Source organism: Carcharodon carcharias, chromosome 2 (assembly GCF_017639515.1).
Source record: "Carcharodon carcharias isolate sCarCar2 chromosome 2, sCarCar2.pri, whole genome shotgun sequence".
NCBI classification, from domain to species: Eukaryota; Metazoa; Chordata; class Chondrichthyes; order Lamniformes; family Lamnidae; genus Carcharodon; species Carcharodon carcharias.
The window spans coordinates 238,984,876-239,006,559 of NC_054468.1; the positions used below are offsets into that span (position 1 = coordinate 238,984,876).

General features: G+C 42.2%; 1 protein-coding gene across 2 annotated transcripts in view; it reads right to left on the reverse strand.

Annotated features, from left to right (window-relative positions):
* The window catches only part of gpn1 (GPN-loop GTPase 1), a 69,813-nt gene that overhangs the window by 21,752 nt on the left and 26,377 nt on the right, over positions 1-21,684 (reverse strand). For both annotated transcript variants that reach the window (XM_041175457.1, XM_041175460.1), the window contains exons 6-9: positions 16,986-17,064; positions 13,276-13,370; positions 3,227-3,272; positions 2,332-2,478 (exon numbers count right to left, since the gene is read on the reverse strand). In XM_041175457.1, coding sequence (XP_041031391.1) covers positions 2,332-2,478; positions 3,227-3,272; positions 13,276-13,370; positions 16,986-17,064 — 367 coding nt within the window. The remainder of the gene's footprint in view (positions 1-2,331; positions 2,479-3,226; positions 3,273-13,275; positions 13,371-16,985; positions 17,065-21,684) is intronic.

Consider the following 21,684-nt stretch of genomic DNA (forward strand, 5'->3'; position numbering starts at 1 on the left):
CATACCTGTACCAGCTCTTTGAAAAAGCTACCCAATTATCCGACTCACAAGCGGTAGGAGTGGATCAAATTGCCCACTGAGCTGCTCCGCTGATCTTGGACTTTTACTCCACTTTCCCATCTGCTTCTCATACGCCTCGATTCCCTGGGACCTCAAAAATCTGTCTATCGAACTTTAAACATATTCTATTATGGCACATCCACAACCCTCTAGGACCTTTATTCCTCATCGCACTCAGATCTCAACTCTACTCCCACTCTGTGCAGTAGCAAAACCTGTCTGCTTTTACAGAGGAATTAGGTGTTAGAATTAGCCATTCAATTCACAGGCAATTAGGGATAGGCAACAAATTGGCAGCGACACCCACAACCCATGAAAGAATAATTTTGTGGGTGTCACTGCCAAGCCTAGCATTTGTTGCCTATCCCTAATTGCCTATGAACTGAGTGGCTAATTCTAAAACCCAATTCAATAATTCAAACTGCTAAATCAGCTTCCTGCTACAGTAATTAACACCTATTCAGGATCACTTTCAATTGTTTGACAGATTAACTGCCACTGCCAAGCACTTTATGTTAAACTAGGTTGGAGTTTTAAAGTCAGAGTCTGACTGTTAATCTAAATTGTAGCTTGAGAAACATTTACCAGAGATTTCCCACCTGTACCAACATTTCTATCAAATCTCCTCTACACCCTCTTGACTGGTTGCACTGAAACAACTTGCTTCTTCGACAGCACCTCTCAAACTAGGTTAGAGCAAACACCTAGTAGGACAAGGGCAGGGGATGCATGGATACTCCAGTTCCAAGTCACACAGCTTCTTGACTTGGAGTATAGTGTCATTCTTTCACTGTCGCAGGAGTGGAGAAATTCAATGTCCGCCACCAAGTGTGGCTTGGTAACACCACTACTGATTGAGCTGCTGAGTCCTAAAGCACATATCTGCCAGACTGGGTCTACGGCAGGTGGTGAGAACACCAACAAGGGGGAAAGACTACTTAATCTCATCCTCATGCTAATCTACCTGACACAGATGCATCTGTCCAAGACAGCATTGGTAGGGGTTATCTAGTGAAGCTATGACAAGACTCCATGTATACTAAAACAGCAGAAGCAGCATATTATTTATAGATAGAGGTAAGTAATCCTACAACCAATGAATCAGATCAAGTCCTGCCACATCTAGTCATGAACTGTGGTAGACAATTAATCTACTTATGAAAGGAAGTTTCACGAGTATCCCCATCCTCAATGATTGAGGAGCCCAGCACATCAGTGCAAAAGACAAGGCTGAAGCTTTTGCAGCCATCATCAGCCAGGAGTGCCGAGTGGATGATCCATTTCAGCTCCCCCCTGATCCTCAACATCACAGATGCCGGTCTTCAGACAAAACAATACAGTCCACATGATACAGCAAGTGCTGAAGGCACCAGAGATGACACAGGCTATGAGCCCCATCAACATCTCAGCTATAGTGCTGAAGACTTGTGCTCCACAACTAGCTGACCTAGCCGAGCTTTTCTAGTGCAGCTACAGGACTGGCATCTACCCAACAAAGCAGAAAATTAAAAGCAAAATCTGAAACAAAAACAGAAAACAATGGAAAAACTCAGCAGGTCTGCAGCATGAGTTAACATTTCGAGCCTGTATGACTCTTCTTCAAAGCAGAAAATTACCCAGGTTATGTCCTGTCCAGAAAAAGCAGGGACAAATCCAACCCAGCCAATAACTGCCCATCAGTCCACTCTCAATCAACAAATTGAGGGAATGTGTCATTGACAGTGCTAACAAGCAGCACTTAATCACCAATGCTCAGTAAGGGTTCTGCCATGGCCACTCGGCTCCAGATCTCATTACTGCCTTGCTCCAAATGTGATAAAAGGGCTAAATTCCAGAGGTAAGACGAGTGACTATCCTGGTCATCAAGGCAACACATGGAGATGTGTGGCATCAAGGGCCTCTTGTGAAACTGAAGTCAATGAGAATCAGGGTGAAACTCTCCAATGGCTGGAATCATACTGAGCACATACCACCCTTCCTTTGAAAGCCCATTTATTATTTCTGTTAATAGCTTTTACGTTCCCTTTTATGTTAGCTGCTGTTCTCAACTTTCTCTTTGCCCTTCAGCTCTCCCCTGTACTTTTCTACATTTATCTTGGTTCATGACTGTATCATGAACCTGACAGTTAGAAGCCTCCTTTAGAAAATGATCAGGAAACTGAGACTGGTCTCAACCCTCCAACTAACACTAGGAGTAAGATAGGAAAACAGGAGATGAGGAATAAAGTGGAGAAAGACTAAGAATGCACTAAAACATAGCACACAATTCACCCGCAGTTTGCTGTAGAATTCATCCAGGACAAGACTCATGGAGCGCGTCAGATTACTGGCAAATGTCGTCTCCTGGTTCAGTGCGTCCTGAAAAGTTTCAAAATCTTTCATCCACTCCACAGCAAAGCAATGGTCCACAATATCGATCTACAATCACAGTGACAGGGTATTTATCAATGTACAATCACAGTGACAGGGTACTTATTAATGTACAATCACAGTGACAGGGTATTTATTAATTTACAATCACAGTGACAGGGTATTTATCAATGTACAATCACAGCAACAGGCTTTCTCCTGAAGCAAGTGGGAGCAGAAGGCTTTCTAGTTACAACAAACCAATTCTTCTTCAGACATTAATCTACCTGCTCACCAAATCCCCCCACAACATGCACATGGCTCCCCGCTACCCACATCCCCACTTGGTGGCTATATTCCCTTCAAATCCCAACTGGTCACTTTCTCACTATACCCCCTAACCCCACCTCTCACCATATTCCTTAATCTCATCTACCCACCCACTGCCCATATCCTCAATCCCACTTAACTATTGTCCCATAGCATTCAATTACTCCCTCTACATTGTCCCATCAAACACTCCCAAGGCAAGTACAGCTTGTAGTTAGATACAGAGTAAAGCTCCCTATACACTGTCCCTAAGTATGCCCAAGACCCACCTTTCAAAAACTGACCCACTATGATAAAGCTCAGTATTTCCTATTATCCACTCTAGCCATTATGTAGCCTGATTAACTGGTGTGAGGCTCTACTGTTGGTCCTTTACAGCCAGAAGGAGACACTAAGCCCTTCTGACTGGGACACCACTGAACACAAGTCAAGAGGTGAAAGGTCAGTGAGTGACCCCTACATTGCCCCAAGTTGAAATGTTTCTTACCTTATTCATGACGACAATGAATGGCAGTCTGGTCTTGTAGAGAATACTAAAAAGGGAGAGAGTGACATTATAGTCTAACTTAAAGTGCCATTGTACATCCAGGAAATGGACAGCCCAATGCATTTACGAAACAGGTTTATACAGAGTCAGTATGAGCAGAGATCAGATATAGAGAAACGGGGGGCGCGGGGGGGAGAAAGAGACAGAAACAGGGCGGGGGGGGTGGAGATAGAAAAAGGGGATTGTCATGAAGCTATTAATACGTATAACATTTTGGGAAATTTTTTCTTTTAAAATGGAGGTTTTGCCTGGTGTGTCTTAATTGGATTAAAGACAGCCAATCTGGGTGCTTTGATATGTACTAGTTTGAGATGTAAACAGAGAGAGGTAGAGCGTATCTGCATTTTTTGAATAGAGAATTCAAGAAGTGGGGTGAAAACTTGACACCTTTCTAGCAGCTACCAAGCAATATGTTTATATTACTAATAAAATTTGGTACAATGAATGGGATTTCATTGTTAAAAGGTAAAGTTCAAAGAGACTGGTGAGACAATGACTATTTGAATTCATGCAGTGGTGGTGGGTATAACTTCAGTAGTTTTTGGATGTCCAGAGCATAGGCAATGAAAGATCAAAAGGCAGCTGGAATACTCCAACTGTCTCCACAGTGAAAAGAACCTCATTTTGAATTCATAAGGTGAAAATGCTTTGCCTGGTGTTTGGTTAAGTCTATGGGTTGCTGTTGCCTTAATGGAGATTAGTTTGGGAATTTGTACTAGTAATTTGTAGCCATGTATATATATTTTAACCTGTGTAAATTAATGAAATGTTTCAATTAGTTTAATGCAAGAACTGGTCTGATTCCTGAATTTAGAGTCGCATCTCAAACATAACACTTAAAATTATAGGTTATGACAGTTGTTTAAATCCCTCTGGGATTTTTAAATAACTCCGCTTTACCAACTGCATCGGTCATAACAATTGGGAGCTGTGCCAGGGTAAATTATATTTCTAATTCCTCAATTGGTGAGGAATTGGTGAATCTTAAGCTTATGAGTACGAGAGGCACTTTGAATTCAGGAGTTGGTGAGGTATTTTAGAAGTGACGAGACTGCAAGATGGCTTTGGCAATTGCTAAGACTTGTCTGGCAGTAGAAGAGATAACTTTAATTGGGGTGGAGAGAATAACCCAAAGTAAGTTAACAGAGTTGGGGGATAAGTTAAAATTGGGGTTACCTGATGGTGCTAGGAAATCAGATATAGTTAAAAGTATAGCACAGTATCTACAGATGGAAGTGAAACCTGACACTAGTGAGTCACAACTGGATGTAGTGAGACTTCAGTTACAAATGAAGATGCTTGAATTTGAACAAGCAAAGGAACTGAAAAAGCTTGAAATTGAAACAATGGACAGAAAAATGGCTTTTAAAAGGGAATTAGGAATTGTGAAGATAAAGAGAAGGAAGAAAGGGAAAAAGAGAGAATTTCAATTGCAAATGTTGGAAGTTAGAAAAGAGAAGTCACTAGGTGAGGAAGGATTTATCTCTAGAGTAGAACCCAGTGGGGATATGTTTAAATTTGTACAAGCTCTTTCAAAGTTTGGGGAAACAGATATTGAAGCATTCTTTATTTCATTTGAGAAGCTAGCTAAACAGATTAAATGGCCACAGGAAAACAGGACATTATTATTACAGTGTAAGTTGTTAGGTAGGGAACTTGAGGTATATGCTTCGCTTTCAGAAGAAATGTCGGTGAATTATGATGTGGCGAAAAAAGCTACTTTGAGTGCATATGAGTTGGTTCCTGAAACATACAGGCAGAAATTTAGGAATTTGAGAAAGCATCCTGGGAAAACTTAGATTGAGTTTGAAAGAGTAAAACAAAGTAATTTTGACCGGTGGATACAGGCGTTAAAAGTAGAGACAACCTATGGCTCTAAGGGAAGTCATTCTCTTGGAAGAATTTAAAGATTCAATCCCTTTGGTAGTGAGAACTCATGAGGAGGAACAGAGGGTTGATTCTGTAAGATAAGCAGCAGAGATAGCTAATGTTTATGAGTTAGTTCATAGAGCTAAACCTTTTCTCCATCACCCTTTCAAACTGGAAAAGGATAAAAAGTGGGAAGGTGAAAGGAAGGCAGGTAGTCAGGGAAGAGGAGTAGCTGGAAATTCCCAGGAAGTTTTTTCTCAATAAAAAGGAAGTTGCTGAAGGTAGAAGTGGCATTCGAAAATTGAAGTGTTTTCATTGTAATAAAGTGGGGCACACAAAGCCAGTGTGTTGGAGGTTGCAGGGAAAATCTGTAGGAATTATTGGGGTATAGAAAAGCTCTGGAAGTGAAAGTACTGTGGGTTCTGAAGTTCAGGCACAGGAGAAGCCAGTGGTTTGTGTACAGGTGAAACAGGGAGAATCAGTGGAAGGTAAAGAAGTGGGAATGAGTTCATAGTTTACCAAGAGAATTCTGAGGAGCAGGTCGCAAAAATGTTTAAAAGACTTTGTATGTGAAGGGAATGTCTTTCCATGTGTACAGGTGGAGTAGGTAAAGATGTTAACATTTTAAGAGACACAAGAGGCTAGTTAATCCTTAATGTTGTGGGATAGTGATATTTGTTGTTCAGAGGGAGTGTTGCAAGAGAAGGTAATAAGTGGGGTTCATGGAGATGCTAAATCTATTTCGTTGTGGAAGGTAAATTTAAAGAGCAGATTGGAAGAACAGTGAAGTCATTGTTGGAGTGGTGGAAAAAATGCCCATTGCAGGGGTTCAATTTATTCTGGGTAATGATATAGCTGGATCGCAAATGTGGGTGATGCTTGTGGTAGTTGAGCAGCCTGCAGAAGAGTTTTCAACAGAAATACTACAAAAGAAACATCCTGGATTGTTTCCTGATTGTATTATAACAAGATCAAAGGCCCATTGGGAGGAACAAATTAAACAAGATAAGCAGGCAGTTCACAGGCAAGAAGGTGGTGTCGAGATTCAATTAGCTGGCACTGTGTTTGATGACATTGTTCAGGAGGAAGGAATGTAGGGCAGTTCAGTTGAAGTATTTAACTCAGAGGTTAGTGGAGTTACATAAAAATGATTTGTAATTAAAACAGTTCTATCAGAAAGCTTATTCAGAAACCGAAGCAAAATGTATTCCAGTATTTTATTATCTTTGAGGGAATATACTAATGAGAAAGTGGTGGCTGGATCATGTCTCAGCAAATGAAAGCTGGAGGGAGGTGCATCAGATTGTTATCCCATTAGGATTTAGAAATGAGATTCTGAGGATTGCTCATGAAATTCCAATGGGGGCACATTTAAGAATTAGGAAAACACAGGAAAAGGTACAGCGGTATTTTTTAAGCCAGGGTTGCATAGGGATGTATTCAAATTCTGTAGAACCTGTCATATATGTCAAATAACAGGAAAACCACAAGCAGTAATTAAGCCAGTGCCTTTAATTCCAATACCAGCATTTGAAGAACCTTTTACTAAGGTCATGATTGATTGTGTGGGACCCCTCCCTAAGACTAAAAGTGAAAATCAGTATTTATTAACAATAATGGATCTGTCTATTAGATTTCCTGAAGCGATACCTTTAAGAAACATAACTAAGAAGATCGTGGAGGAGTTCATTACATTTTGTATAAGATATGGTTTACTTAAGGAAATACAGTCAGGTCAGGGGTCAAATTTCATGTCTCAGCTGTTTAAGGAAGTAATGAACAGTTTGGGGATAAAACAGTTGAAGTCAACAGCTTATCATCCGGAGTCACAAGTGGCTTTGGAAAGATGGCCTCAAACTATAAAAATTATAAGAGCGTACTGTCAGGATTATCCACAGGATTGGGATACAGGAATTCCATTCTTGTTATTTGCAATTAGAGACGCTCCTAATGCATCGACTGGTTTTAACCCTTTTGAACTAGTTTATGGTCATGAGGTAAGGGGACCACTGAAGTTGAGTCATGAGAAATTGGTGGGTCAAAATTCAGAAACTACTCTCCTGGAATACGTTTCAAATTTCAGGGAAAGTTTGAACAGAGAATAAGAGTTGGCTAGGGAACATTTAAAGATCTCACAGTAAATGATAAAAGTGAAAGCAGATAAGGCGGCTAAAATTCAGAGTTTTATTTCGAGAGAGAAAGTATTAGTTTTGTTACTAGTACTAAGGGATTCCTTAAATGCAAGATTTAGTGGGCCTGACAAGATTGAAACGAAATTGAGTGAAGTGAATTATTTAATAAATACTCCAGATAGAAGAAAGAAGCAGAGGGTGTGTCATGTAAATATGCTTAAAAAGTACTTTGACAGGGAAGAAGGACAAAAAGAGGTGTTAGTGATGGTGGATGATGAGAAAGAGGTAGGAGTGCAGGACTCTGAAATTGATTTTCCTCTAATCAAATTGGATAAATGAGGGGGTGCTTGAAAATTTAAGTGAAATATTGAGTAGCCTTCCAAGCAAGTGTCAAAGTGACTTGGAAAAGCTATTGCAGTCTCACAAACCTATTTGAGGAAATAAGTTGGGAAAAACATATTTAGCCTTACATGATGTATATATAGAAATATTATCTTCAATAAGGCAACAACCTTATAGATTAAATCCAGCAAAGTTATCACAAGTACAAAAAGAAATTGATTTAATGCTTCAAAATGATATTGAGTCTAGCTGCAGTAACTGGAGTTTGCATAATGTACTGGTACAGAAACCAGATGGAACACACAGACTGCGTGGACTATTGAAAGGTGAATGCGGTGACAAAAGCAAATTAATATCCTATACCATGATTGGAGGATTGCATTGAGAAAGTGGGACAATCAAAATTTATCACAAAGATTGACTTACTAAAAGGACATTGGCAGGTACTGTTGACGGAGAGAGCAAAGGGGATTCAGTTTTCGTAACACCAAGTGGACTATATCAGTTTAAAGTCATGCCATTTGGTATGAAGAATGCACCTGCGACATTTCAAAGACTGACAAAGTAATTGCGTTGTTTATATTGACGATCTAATTGTTTTCAGTCAGACATGGGAGGAGCACTTATAGCATCTGGAACGATTATTTACTCGACTACAAGAAGCTAATTTGGTGATGAACTTGGCTAAAAGTGAATTTGCAAAAGCACAAGTTAGATATTTAGGCCACATCGTTGGACATGGTAAGGTGGCTCCGAGAGATACCAAAGTCAAGGCTATCGTGGATTTCCCAGTGCCTACAACAAACGAGAAGTTAGATTTCTGGGCATGAGTGGGTTTTACTGGAAATTTGTACCAAACTTCAGCCAAGCGGTTACTCCACTGACTGAACTATTAAAAAAAACAGGAAGTTTCAATGGACACTGGAGTGTCAGGAGGTACTCGATAGTTTGAAAACTGAATTAACTACGACACCAGTTTTGGCAGTACCCAATTATGCCAAGCAATTTAAGTTGGCCATTGATGCAAGCAATATAGGCATTGGGGCTGTACTGTTACAAGATGATAATACTGGGATTGAAAAACTTAAGTTGAATGTACAACAGAGAAGATATTCAACGATTGAAAAAGAGACTTTGAGTTTGGTGTCAGCTTTGCAGCATTTTGAAAATTATGTCGCAAACAATTCATCAGAAACAGTTGTTTATACAGACCATAATCCTTTGAAGTCTTTGGACAAATTTTGTGACAAAAGTGCAAGGCTTTTCAGATGGAGTCTATTATTAGAACTATTTAAACTACATATTATACATGTTGCTGGAAGAGAAATTCTGTTTGCAGGTGCATTATCAAGAGTTTGAGGCTTAAAAGGATAATGGGGCATTTAAAAAAAAACCTGGACACTGAACTGGAGTGATTTCTGTTGATACCAAGGACTTGCATATGTAAATTTATGTTAATGCATGCATCTGGTAATGTAATAGTGTAATGAGCATTAGAGATGGTGTGAGATGGGTTATTAAAATGAAGCCGCCGCCTTTTAGAATTATGTCGGTTCATTTTTCGATAAGGAGGGAGATGTCATGAAGCTATTAATATATATAATATATATATTTTGGAAAATATTTTTCTTTTAAAATAGAGGTTTAGTCTGTGGGTGTGTCTTAATTGGATTAAAGACAGCCAGTCTGGGTATGTACTAGTTTGAGATCTAAACAGAGAGAGGTAGAGCGTATTTGCATTTTTTGAATAGAGAATTCAAGAAGTGGGGGTGAAAACTTGACGCCTTTCTAGCAGCTACCGAGCAATAGGTTTATATTACTAATAAAATTTGGTACAATGAATGGGGTTTCATTGTTAAAAGGTAAAGTACAAAGAGACTGGTGAGCCAATGACAATTTGAATTCAATCAGTGGTAGTAGGTATAACTTCAGTAGTTTTCGGGTGTGCACAGCAGAGGCAATGAGAGATCAAAAGGCAGCTGTAAGTCTTCAACTGGCTCCACAGTGAAAAGAACCTCATTTTGAATTCATAAGGTGAAAATGCTTTGCCTGGTGTTTGGTTAAGTCTATGGGTTGCTATTGCCTTAATGGAGATTCATTTGGGAATTTGTTCAAAGTTATGATGATAGTAATTCGCAGCCATGTATATATATCTTAACCTGTGTAAATTAATAAAATAAAGACAAAATATTGTGGATGCTGGAAATCTGAAACAAAAACAAACAATGCTGGAAAAACTCAGCAGGTCTGACAGCATCTGTGGAGAGAGAAACAGAGTTAATGTTTCGAGTCTGTATGACCCTTCTTTAGAGCTAAAGAGTAGAAATGTGATTAAAATTTATACTGTTTAAGAAGGATGGAGCAGGTGAAGCTGGATAGAAGATCCGCAACAGATGGGGGTTAAGGAGAGATTGACGAAGATGTTAAGGGATGTGGATGTGGAGAGAAAGATAGAGTCCGTATGACTCATCTCCAGAACTGAAGAGAAGTGCACTAGAGAGAGTGCAGAGGAAATTTACCAGGATGTTGCCTGGGCTGGTGAGTTTTAGTCATGAGGAGAGGTTGGATAGGCTGGGGTTATTTTCCCTGGAGCAGAGGAGATTGAGGGGGGACATGATTGAGGTGTATAAAATTAAGGGGCATAGATAGGAACCTTTCCTCTTGGTGGAGGGATCAATAACCAGGGGGCATAGATTTAAGGTAAGGGGCAGGAGGTTTAGAGGGGATGTAAGGAAAAATTCTTTCGCCCAGAGGGTGGTGGGAATCTGGAACTCACTGCCTGAAAGGGTGGTAGAGGCAGATACCCTCATAACATTTAAGAAGTATTTGGATATGCACTTGCGATGCCATGACATACAAGGCTATGGGCCTAGTACTGGAAAATGGGATTAGAATAGTTAGGTACTTGTTTGACTGGCGCAGATTCGATTGGCTGAAGGGCTTTTTTCTGTGCTGTAGACCTCTATGACTAAGTAAAAATATGGTGAAATATATACTGCTTAAAGGGAGTGGGACAGGTGAAGCTAGATAGGTCAGTGACAAGGGGAGGCAAAGAAGAGATTGCGCAAGATGTCAAACAAAAGATCAAAGGGGTACTGATGGTGGTGATACTGGCTAAAGGAGGTGCCAATGGTGACATTAAGAGTAGAAAGCAGAATGAGCAAGTGACAGATGGCCCTAGTGCGGGTGAGAGGAGAGGACGATGTAGGAAAAAGATCAAAAAAGGCTAAAAGGTGAGGATGAAACAATGAATGAAGATGGAAATAAATTTTAAAATAATAAAAATTAATAAAATGTTTCAATTAGTTTAATGTAAAGCCTCGAGAACTGGTTCCTGAATTTGGAGTCGCATCTTAAACATAACACTTAAAATTATAGGTTATGACAGTTGTTTAAAGTTTCCCTTGTGATGTTTAAATACCTCCACTTTACCAACTGCATTGGTCATGGGGGCGTGGGGGGCAAAAAAAGGGGCAAACCAATGAATAAATGAATAAAAATAAAATAGATGAAAAATAAAAATACATTTTAAAAAAGGGATTCAAAAAGGGATGATGATGGAGGAGAGAGCTCATGGTCTGAAGTTGTTGAACTCAATATTCAGTCCGGAAGGCTGTAAAGTGCCTAGTCGGAAGATGAGGTGCTGTTGCTCCAGTTTGCGTTGAGCTTCACTGGAACAATGCAGCAGGCCAAGGACAGACATGCGGGCAAGAGAGCAGGAATTTATATTTATTTTTAATTTTATTTTTATTCATTGGTTTATCACCTTTTTCATCCCTTTTTCTATCTTTTCTCCCTCCAATCACCGCCCCTCCCCTAGCCCACCCCCAAAGGGCCATCTGTTACTTGTTCCATGTTGCTCTTTCACAGAGTGCTGACCCTTGTTCTGCTATTCACACATTCTGCTTTCTAACCTTTATGCCACAATCAGCACTTTTTTTAGCCCTTGCCACTACCAGTAACACTCCCTTGGTCTTGTGTCCATTACATTTTTGTCAATCTCTCCTTAACCCCCACCTATCGCGGATCTTCTATCCAGCTTCACCTGCTCCATCCTTCTTAAACAGTATAAATTTTAAATCACATTTCTACTTCTCTTTAGCTCTGAAGAAGGGTCATACAGACTTGAAACATTAACTCTGTTTCTCTCTCCACAGATGCTGTCAGACCTGCTGAGTTTTTCCAGCACTTTCTGTTTTTATTTCAGATTTCCAGCATCTGCAGTATTTTGCTTTTATCTTAGGAATAACAGCATGATTGACGTCAAAGATTTGAATTCATTGTTGGGGTCGGAAGAAAACAGAAGAGAGAATGCAATTCCCAAAACATACAGAATTAAAAACCCAAGTTGTAGGAGTGAATGTGGTGCTGATAAAGCAGATGGATTCTTTGAGGAGGTGGTGGAAATGTTAGATGGGAACTGCAGCAGGTGTGGTGAGCATAGACTTTCAGAAAGTCTTTGACAAAGGACCACACAAGAGGTCACTGGAGTAGATTAAGGGGTTTAAATTGAGGGGCAGGGGACAAAGCTGGTTTAAAGATGGTTAGGTGGGAGGAAACAGAGTTGGGTTTAAGGGCTAATATAGAAGTAAAATACTGCAGATAACGGAAATCTGAAATACAAACAGAAAATGCTGCAAATTCTCAGCAGGTCAGGTAGCATCTGTGCAGAGAGAAACAGAGTTAACATTTCAGGTTCCAGAATTTTCTGTTTTAATTTTGGACTTAAGGGCAGTCTGAGTGGGTGGTGAATAATGGTGTTCCAAAGGGTTCTACAGAGAATCCAGCTTGCAACCAGACCCTCAGCCCAATCAATCAATTTGGGTGTTGACCCTCCACATGAGCAGTATCCTAAAAACACAAGCCCACACTGGTCCTATACCCCTTTCTCCTCAATTCCCTCAGCCACCTGTCTAGCCTCTCTTACACGTTGATCTGATCTCTGCTTCAATCACCAACTCTGAGTTCCAAAGCCTCAATACTTTCCTTATAAAAAGCTTCTCTTAAATCTGTGTTTAATGTTGTATCCATGCCCCTAATTCTAGACTGGAAACATGCTGTCTCGTATTCTGTCCTATCACTTTATCATTTTAAGCATCTCAGTTAAATCATCCTCTAAGTCCCTTTGTTCTAATTAAAACAGCCCTGATGTTTTAGTATTGACGTTTTCTAATATCGGGCAGAATCTTAGTTACTGTGCTGTCCCCATCTGGTAAAGTCCAAAATTGCAAATTGACATTTACTGTGGTCTGAGTAAGGTTTGATACAGATTCACCACTACTGCTCAACCTTTATATTCCATAAATTCCAGCATTCCTTTAGTCTTTTCACACCCTTATCAACTTAAGCTGTTCTTAAAATGTCCTGTGAACCCAAACCCTTCTGCTCCCCCAAAAAGAAAAATTACTTTACCAAAATGATTCACCTTGTATTTACAAACACTGAATTCCACCTAATAGTTTTTGTCCATTTCACTATTGTATTAATGTCCCCCTGCAGCTTCCTTTGGTCCTCAATTATTTATTATCCCTTCCATTTTACAATTATCTGTAAACTTGAACACTGCTCCCTCTCCAGCTTGATATCCAAATCACTGAATTGCAGAGTGACTAGTTTCTCTTCCCGATACAAAGCCTGGGCTCATACCTGCATGCGTACAGCATGTTGGACATGAAAGTGACTGGGTTTGTGCTGCGCGATGTGTCCATCACATAGACGACAACTGTGGAGAAGGTGGAGGCCTGTGGGAAGATCAGAGTTAATGTAATTACAGAAGTGTTGTGGTCAGGCTACAACACTAACATCTAGAGTAAGGCAAGACACTGGGAGGACAGACAGCCTTTAAGCTGGCACTAAATATGGGCAAGAGATGGGTAGGTGGGGCTGGGGATATGGTAGGGAGAAGTGGGGCCAGGGGACGAAGATGTGTAGATGTAGGTGGATTTGTGGACAGAAGGTGGGTCAGGTATATAGGTGGGGCTGAGGACATGGGGGGAAATGGCTAGGTGGGGCCGGGGATATTGAAGGAAAAGGTGTGGGTGGGGATGAGGACTAGTGGATCCACCTAACCCATCTACACCTTTCAACCCATCTCCCAAACCACAACACCCACATCCAACCTTCACAACTGTCCTGAAGGATCTTCTAGATTATGGACTCACCCTAGAGGGAGGCTTCAACTCCACCTACCTTCCTCCCCACCTACCTACCTTCTCCCCTGTGACACAAGTATAATAATTTTCATATTTTTCTGGTTTATTGTGAAGTAGGTTTATGGGTGTAAGTTTAGGTGGTTGCATGTGATTTATTTACATTTGGCTGCAAGCTTGAAATCGTCAAAAGAAGCTAGGTGTAGAAATGTACTTGAGATGCTAATAAGTAAACATGGAAGCTGGCTTAGCATGGAAGCTGGGAAGGAGATTTGCATTTTTATATAAAGGGAAGGGATTGTTGGATTTCAAAGGGGTCTTTCTCTGCTTACAACTAGTTAGATAAGCAATACTAAGGAGTGTGTTTATTTTCCCAAAGGTTATTGACAATATTGGCAATATGGAAGTTTTTATATTATGAGAAAAACATATGGAACAATGTCTTTTTTCATGTTTCAAAGACATGGAACAATAAAATTTACGTATTAAAGAGAGAGAAACATATAAAGGAGAATGAAAGGCTGTGTGAAGAGATGGCAATGTAAGATCTAACAGGAGTGTTTGAAACAGCCTTCAAGAAGCCTCCAGCTGTTTGTGCATAAGTCTGCTATGTAAAGTGACTGAAGTTGGGAAGTCGTTTTGAATTCCACTGTCAAGTGGGTATTGTGTTAACTTCCTGATTTGTTTCAAATCTAAAATCTATTTTGGACTGTTGCTTTAAAGGGGGTGTATAACTGGGAGTCGGGACAAATTAAGAATTTTAGGATTTGTTACAGTAATAATTGTAGTCTTATGTGCTTGAAATCTTTTCTCCTTTTAATAAATATTTTAATTTAATTTTAAAAATCTCTAAAGGTCTTGGTGGACTCAATACTGCTGAATTCAGTGCACACATCTTCTCATAACAAATACAAATTGCAAAACCTTTGTGATAGCACAACCAAGTTTCCCTTGTGGATTTGATCCACCTGGCACACATCATAACACCACCAGAAAACTATTCCCACCTACTCACTTTCCCCCATGCCCCCAGCCCCACCCGTACACCTTCTCCTTTGTCCCCAGCCCCATCGGTACACACTTTCTCCCCATAAACCCATCTACACATCTGCCTCCTAACATCTCCAGCTGCCACCTCCCCCATATTTAGTAATTTGATAGAAAATGGTGTGCCAGAGGACTGGCAGGTAGCTAGTGTAATTCCTACATTTAAGAAGGGAGGCTGAACATGTTCGTGGAATTATACAGCAATCAGTTTGACATCAGTGGAGAAGATTTACAAGGATGATATTAGAAACGTGTGGATTTACAGGTCTGGAGAGGATTGACAGCCTGGGTCTCTCTCTTGAAAAAAAGAGGGGTGACCTCATCGAGGTCTTTAAAATGAATGGTTTTGATAGTGTGGATACAGAGAGAATGTTTCCTCTTATGGGCATGAACATAACTAGAGGCCATCAATATAAGACAGTCACCAAAAATTCCAAATGGGAATTCAGAAGAAAATTCTACATCCAAAAAGTAATAAAAAATATTGAACTTGTTACCGTGGGGAATGGATGAAGTAAATGGTTTAGATGCATTTAAGGGGAAACTAGACAAGCAGGTGAGGGAGGAGCGAACAGATGGCTATGATGGTAAATTTGGATAAGAAAAGATGGGAGGAGGCTCAAGTGGAGTATAAACACTGACATGAACTACTTGGGCTGAAATGGCAGTGAAACAAGCCAAAATCCTATTTAATCACCATCCAAACCTATACACTTTCTCTTGCATATAACCAGCAGCATCCACTCACCTCTTCCCATAAATCCATCCTGACCAACACACCTTCCCCCTATAGCCCCATTCAGACCTACCCACTTTCTCGTTGTCCATGCTATCAAAGATCCCAGGGCAGGTACAGCATCAATTTGACATAGGATGGCTTCTCATTGTAACATACAAGATTCTGAAGGGGCTTGACAGGGTTGACAGAGGTTGGGCTGGATTTTACGCTGACGGCAAGCTCCTCACACCCTTGCATAAATTTCTGGGGCAGGCCTAATTCTGCTTAGCCGGCTCACCTCGCTTCAAGTTTTCAGGCAATGGCCCTTTACTTAGTATGAGGCAGGACTTTAGAACATCTTCGGGAGGAAATCCCACCTCATAGATCTCCTAGCCAGAGGCCAGCAGCGCCAAGCAGGAGCGGTGGCCACGACTGGTAGTGCAGGTAGGCCAAGCAGGCAGCAGTCAGCAATGGACCGGGACAGCCAGCCATGTCCGAGATGTCGTAGGGGTCAGGCTGACAGGCCCAAGCGATGGGCGGTGGGGACATGTTTGGTAGGACAGAGTAGAGGATGGACTTGGGAGGGCAAAGTCGTGGGAGCGGGGACCCCAATAGTACTGGGAGGCCAGGAAGGAGCTAGGCCCCACCCTTTCACTGATCAGAGCCTGCAAGGTTAAACCGTTGGGTGCAGGCCTCTCCCACCCTCCATTATATCGCAGCAGCAGTGGGGTGAGGCCATTAATTGCCCACTTAAGACCATGGACAGGTGACCCACCCAATGCCTCACCTGCCACCTGTAAATTATGGAGGAGACGGGGCCAGAGGCAGCACAGTGCCCTAACTTATGGGTTCAGCCACCTGTTTGCCCACCCGTAAAATTCAGTCCATGGTTTCCATTGGCTGGGGAATCTGAAACATGGAGCACAGTCTCAGGGTAAGGGGACGTTCATTTAGAACTGAGGAGAAAATTTTCGTTTCTCAAAATGTTGTGAATCTTTGAAATGTGTTTACCCCACCCCCCCCCCAATCTATTGTTAAATATATTTAGGGTGGAGATGGACAGATTTTTGACCTCTCGGGGGATCAAGGGATATGGGAAGCATGCAAGAAAGTGGAGTTGAATCCCTCTACGCTGTCCCCATCAAATACTCCCAGGACAGGTACAGCACGGGGTTAGATACAGAGTAAAGCTCCCTCTACACTGTCCCCATCAAACACTCCCAGGACAGGTACAGCACGGGGTTAGATACAGAGTAAAGCTCCCTCTACACTGTCCTCATCAAACACTCCCAGGGCAGGTAGAGCACGGGGTTAGATACAGAATATATACCCACCCCAAGCAGTTCAACAAAGGTAGATGGATTGTACTGTCCATGAGTGAAACCACTGGTTGGAATGAACTGACAGGAATCAAAAGATCCATTCTGTGTTTTAATACCTACCAAAGCTTCAGTGATGATGGTTCCTGATGCGGACCAGGTGAATACTTCAATCTGTCCAGGAGTGTCTATTAGAACAAACCTTAAAATAAAAGAGAGGAGAACATAACTCAGTAGTCTAAGGAGAATCATCCCAGCTTCTCCAGTCTCGCTGCATCACAGATGTCTCTCATTCCTGGTATCATTCTAGTAAATCTCCTCTGAGCCCTCACCAGGCTTTGATATCCTCTCTTAAGTGTGGGGCCCAGAATTGGGCACAATTGTTAACTGTATATTAATTGAGTGCTAAATTATATTCAGCTGGTGGACATTAACTGGAGATTCACTTGTGCCCAAACATAGGAGCAGACAAACTATGATTGTTAGATTGGGAGGCGTATGTTTATAATCTGTATTTCTAAATAAAAGCTTATGATGTGTGTAAAGATCAGGCTTCAGTTCTGTCCCTCACCACCTGGCTTTTTAAGAATTAGAATAATACTCTGGCTGAGGCATAACCAATTTATGATAAAGGTTTGGCATAGTGTCCCAGCTTCTGTACCTTTATGGCTCTATTTAATAAAGGCAAGGATTCCTACAAATGTTGTTAAAAACCAACCTGATTGTTGGGAAAGGGTTGATCAAATAAGACTGCTAATGATTTTTTAAAAAGGAGAAAAGGCTGGAAATACTCAGCAGGTCTGGCAGCAACTGCGGAGAGAGAAACAAGGGGCTGAATTGTCCCAGATTTGCACTAAGTGCAGTAGCAGGTGGGTAAACATCATTTTACCCACCGAATGCATTACTGGCTTTTCACACTGTATCATCCCAAACCTGCCACATTAATTATGCATTCCTGGGAAACATGCCGTTTCCATGGAGAGTGCACTCTCATTTGCTCGCTACGCCATCACCTCACCGCTTCATCACGCTGGGCGCCACATTTAAAGTGCAGCTTCCAGTCCAGGACTGCTGCACAGAAGACAGGATGGTCCTGAAAGACTGCAGCCCCCACCCCACCACCCCCCTCCCGATTCAGTGACACGTCCCTCGAGCGCCTTTGAATGCCCAGCAGGCCCACCGTGATATCCTCCAATCCCATTCTGTCTACAGGATGGGCAGTTGAATCACCACTCCAGCATGGGAGGTGGTAGCAGCAGTGGTCAGTGCCAATGTCCTACAAAAGAGGACAGCCAACCAGTGCCACTACAGGACGAATGGTCGCATCAGTTCCACCAGGGTAACTCTCAGCTCTCACTCACAAATCCATCACACATCTACAGGGATCTCACACCTCAAAGGACAACACCACTAACTCTCTCCCACCCCTTCATATCTCCAACAGGCTCATGCCCTGTCCATGGCTCCGCTCACCACACAAACATTCCGTGCAGTGACATGTGTCCTGCTCACACTCTCCACCTGTTCCCATGCAGCAGAAGCCTGCTTACTTCAGCAGGGAGAGGTCCATCGTGCTGACTGGTGAGGACATGAGCTGTCCCTGCACTGACGGCGAGGTCGGTGGCAAACACCCTTGTGAGGATCATGCACCACATCATCTCCCTCTCAATGCAACTGAGTGCTCTCTCTCCTGCTTTTGACTCTGTTGCCATGCACTCATTATCTCTACTTTGGTTCACAGGGAGCTCTGCCAAGGGACCAACACCCTTAGCCAGCCAGTCCCTCAACTCCAACCACATTCTCATCTCCAGCCAAAAGGACACCTCCTCCATTGAAGAGCTTGAAATAAGCAGCCTGAAAGACCCATCACAGTGCTTACCCACATCCTTCACCAGCACAGAGACACACACCTCAGAGGGACCTAGATCCAGAGCAGGCTCGGGTTCACAATCTGACGGTCACCGCACAGACACATGTCTGCAGCGGGAGGAGGAGGCAGGTTCGGCCGAGCACCCCAGCACTCAAGAGAGGACTACTGGGGAACAGGCATCCAAGAGATCAGAGTCAGATGACCAGTTTGGCCTTCCAACTCATTACCTGGAGAGTCAGCAGAAGGCGTGGGAACATCACGCAGAGCTGCTGGAAGCCCTCAGAGTGACATGGGAATCGGAGGAGTGCGTCCGCCTGCTCTCTGATGAAGTGGTGCCCACATGTGCGTGTATGGAGGTCTCCACGGGGAGGATTGTGGACGCTATGGAGACCCTGGTGCAGCAGAACACAGATGTGTACAGACCTGCACTCTATCGCGAGAGCCAAAGGCGAGTTCCTGCAGTGGCAACACGAGGGGGAAACAGGGCAACTCAATGTCACCCCAGGTGGTCCTTCCCCTCAAGGCCAGGGCCCTTGGGCACCCAAAGGGAGGAGGAGTGGCAGCTGGTCACCCCTGGGTCATCCACTCAGGAATCTCAGAGGTTGTCCTCTCCCTCCAAGTCCCATTTGCTTGTAAGCCCCTCAACACATCCTCCTTCACCGCAGAGGGAGTAGCTGGCCGAGTGATTCTGGAGGGAGAAGTGTGTGTGTGTGTGTGTGTGCGCGCGCGCGCATGGCAGGACCTTTCGGCGTCTCGTGCAAGCGCACTCTCACACACGTGGATCCTTCACATATCACACTCACCTCAATGTCCTGAGCATTTCGAATGCTGCCTGCTGGGGTTTGCTTTCAGTTGTCCATCTGAGCTGACCTGCATTTCCGCCCACCCAATGTTCATTGTTGTAATTATTGTTTTGATAAACATTGGACTGTAACTTTAAGAATAATCCTTTGTTGTAATATCACATGATCCATGTAAACCAATCAGTTAGCAGTGTGGAGAATCTCTAGGAGGGAGTTCTCCTTTACTTATAGAGTTAGATGCACGCATGTAGCTGCTGCTGCTGCTGTCTTGTAAATTAAGTTCAATGTTTCCACCAAGAAAAGTTGCCTGGAAAATCAACTCTATAACAAACTGGTGACAAGGATAAATCAGGTACGGTGCTGTCCCTTGCCCATCGATTGCGAGTGTCTAAGATAATTAAAAAGAAAGAAAGATATACTCAGCCGAAATGCCACAGTTTGGCAGAATTGATCCCTTTGAGCCAGCCACAGGCAACTGGTCCCAATATATAGATTTTCTTAGGTTCTACTTCCAAGCCAACAAAATCACGGGAGAGGAAAAGAGGAGAGCAATTCTCTTAAGTATTTGTGGGAGGAAGACCTACTGTTTAATTCGTGCCCCTGATTGGAAGACCTTCAGTGAATTGGTCGACCTCATTAAGGCACATTTTCAACCCAAACCCTCAGTCACAATGCAGAGGTTCAGGTTCAATTCACAGAAGAGAGCCCCGGGCGAGACCACTGCTACCCATATGGCGAAATTAAAACAACTAATGGAATATTGTAATTTTGGTGAAACCCTGAATAATATGCTCAGGGATTGTTTGGTATGTGGCGTGCAAGACGATGCTGTTCAGCAAAGATTACTGGCTGAAGTGGATCTTGATTTTAAGAAAGCGTTAGAAATAGTGCTTACCATGGAAAGTGCTGTAAGAGATTCACAAGCAATTCAAGATGCGCAAAATGATGCCATTTCCTAGCTGGCTGGGAACAGTCAGCCAAAAGTAACACAAAAAGCCAGGACTCTACCGCAAAGCGGGAAACAGCCTCCGCTAACAAAAAATTTACAGGAAACAGCTCTGAAGAAAAATCGAAAACTAATTGTTAACAACGTGGAAACAGTCATACTCCTAACAACTGTCGATTTAAAAAGATGCAGTGTTATTTTTGTCACAAAAGAGGGCACATATTGAAACATTGCAAAGGTAAGATTAAAACAGGCTTCCAGGCAACAAACAAGTCCAATGAAGTAAATAATGTGGAAACAACCAATTCTGACATTTATTTCTTATTCAGCATGAAAGTTGGGAAGACAGAGCCAATGACTCTCACTTTACAGGTGAATGGAAGACCCTTAAAAATGGCAGTAGACACTGATGCTTCTACCACTGTAACAGGAGAACACACTTTCAGGTATTTAACTAAAGGTGCTCAACAATTAATTTTGGAACAGACTTCTGCCAAAACATATATAGGCAAAGAAATCCAAGTAAAGGGTATTACTAGTGTACCTGTTTCTTATAAACACCAAACAGTACAACTACCACTGATGGTATTAGAAGGCAGAGGACCAAGCCTTCTGGGTCGAAATTGGTTGAGGGAAATCAACTTTGATTGGCCAGTGAGATTTCAAAAATAAGTTGGAAGAGTTCCTGAGTTGGAAAAGGAACAAGGCAAAGTACTTCAGAAAGAGCCTGGAGAGTCCAAGGACCATAACTGGATGAAAAAGAAGTGTATAGCCATTCAGAAACTTGAGGAAATGAAATCTGTCTTAAGCAGTGGCGTGAAAGCACACCAGGAATTCTGTCATTCTGCAAAGTCTCAAGATGAAACTAGTCAAGAAAAGGAAAAGGGGAAATTTGTTGGAAGACCTTCACACACTACAAGGATCTTTCAAATCAAAGCTTGTACCTCCAGAAAATTACAAAGAGAAACAGGAAGGATTTATCGTCACTCTGAACAAACCGAGGAACCAGTTGGCAGAGAAGATGCACCAATGTTCAAGCTTCCAGGAGGAAGCCAACAGATACAAGAGAGAGAAAGAAGAGCTGAAAAATCAGTTGAATGAAGCTAAAGAGGCATTGGTAGGAAAAGTCATAGAACTTTCCAAGATGCAAGCGGATAATGAAGTTATGGGTAGCTCAACTACCGAACTAAGACAAGTGGAGAT